This window comes from Trichechus manatus, unplaced genomic scaffold, assembly GCF_000243295.1.
Source record: "Trichechus manatus latirostris isolate Lorelei unplaced genomic scaffold, TriManLat1.0 scaffold00122, whole genome shotgun sequence".
In the NCBI taxonomy this organism is placed as follows: Eukaryota; Metazoa; Chordata; class Mammalia; order Sirenia; family Trichechidae; genus Trichechus; species Trichechus manatus.
In genome coordinates this window covers 5,451,909-5,453,099 of record NW_004444058.1, presented here as the reverse complement: position 1 = coordinate 5,453,099, position 1,191 = coordinate 5,451,909, and the positions used below count along the sequence as shown (strand labels likewise).

Genomic DNA, 1,191 nt, shown 5'->3' with positions numbered 1-1,191 from the left:
ACGTCATGGCTTGGTAGATGGACTCAACGCCGTAGCGCATGGCAAACTCATCCACAATCTCCTGGGCTGTCTCATCGTAGTAAACCTTCCAGGCGTCGTCACCCTTGGCATCCGGGATCTTCACGACCCCGTTGTTCTGCACGTCCGTCACGAAGTGGAACAAGTTCTGCCACGGGGGTGCGGGTGATGAGGTGTTGTCATGGAGAGTGTAAGGTGGCAAGAGGGGGTCAGAGCTCTCGGGTGTGGGGGAACTTACATCGTTCATCTATCATTTTACTAATTCATTTATTCATTAGTTCATCTACATTTGCATTCATCCACTTACTCAGTCACCCATCCATTCAACTGCCCCAAAATTCACCTCATCTATCCTTCCAATAATTCAACCACACATCCATCTATCCATTCATCCATCTACCTATCTACTCACCCATCTGTCTGCCTGTTCATCCATCATCCATCTACCCACCCACCGACCCACCCATCCATCCATCCATCTGCCCACCCACCCGTCCATCCGTCCATCCATCTATCCATCCATCCTTCTGTCCATCCATCCACCCATCTACCCACCCCTCTATCTCTCTCCCTGTCCATCCATCATCCACCCATCCACCCATCCAACTACCCAAAAATTCACCCACCTGCTCATTCTTCCAATAACTCAACCATATATCCATTCATCCCAACCATCTACCCACAACTTAATCTGTCCATCCAACAGTCCATCTTTCCACCCATTCAGCCATCCATCCCCCCACCTATCTATTCATACATCAATTTATCCATTCATGCATTATCTGTCCATCTGTCTACCTGTTCATCCATCCATCCGTCTACCCCAAGATTTACCCATCCACTCATCTGTCCCTTCAATAGTTCAACTACACATCTATCTGTTCACTCATCTGTCCATCACCTACCCTTCCATTCATCTATCTTGCATCCATCCATCATCCATCTATTCCTGCATCTACTCATCAACTCATTCATCTATCCACCCACAGACTCATCCATCCATCCATTTATTCTTTTACCTACTTGTCATTCATTCATGAATCCATTAAATCATTCCATAATTCAACCTACTGAGTCTTGGGGGATTGAGTTTTCCCCCAGGAGCCCCTAGGCAGCTGGAAGAGACAGATGCAGACACAAATGGCCTGCCCCTGAGGGCTCAGGACTGGAACA

At 47.7% G+C, this 1,191-nt stretch overlaps 1 protein-coding gene across 1 annotated transcript in view; it reads right to left on the bottom strand.

Moving 5' to 3' along the window:
• Nucleotides 1–1,191, bottom strand: part of UNC13A (unc-13 homolog A) — a 67,412-nt gene that overhangs the window by 28,376 nt on the left and 37,845 nt on the right. The window contains exons 20-21 of the mRNA XM_004384506.1: nt 1,132–1,176; nt 3–235 (exon numbers count right to left, since the gene is read on the bottom strand). Of these exons, the coding sequence (XP_004384563.1) occupies nt 3–235; nt 1,132–1,176 (278 nt within the window). The remainder of the gene's footprint in view (nt 1–2; nt 236–1,131; nt 1,177–1,191) is intronic.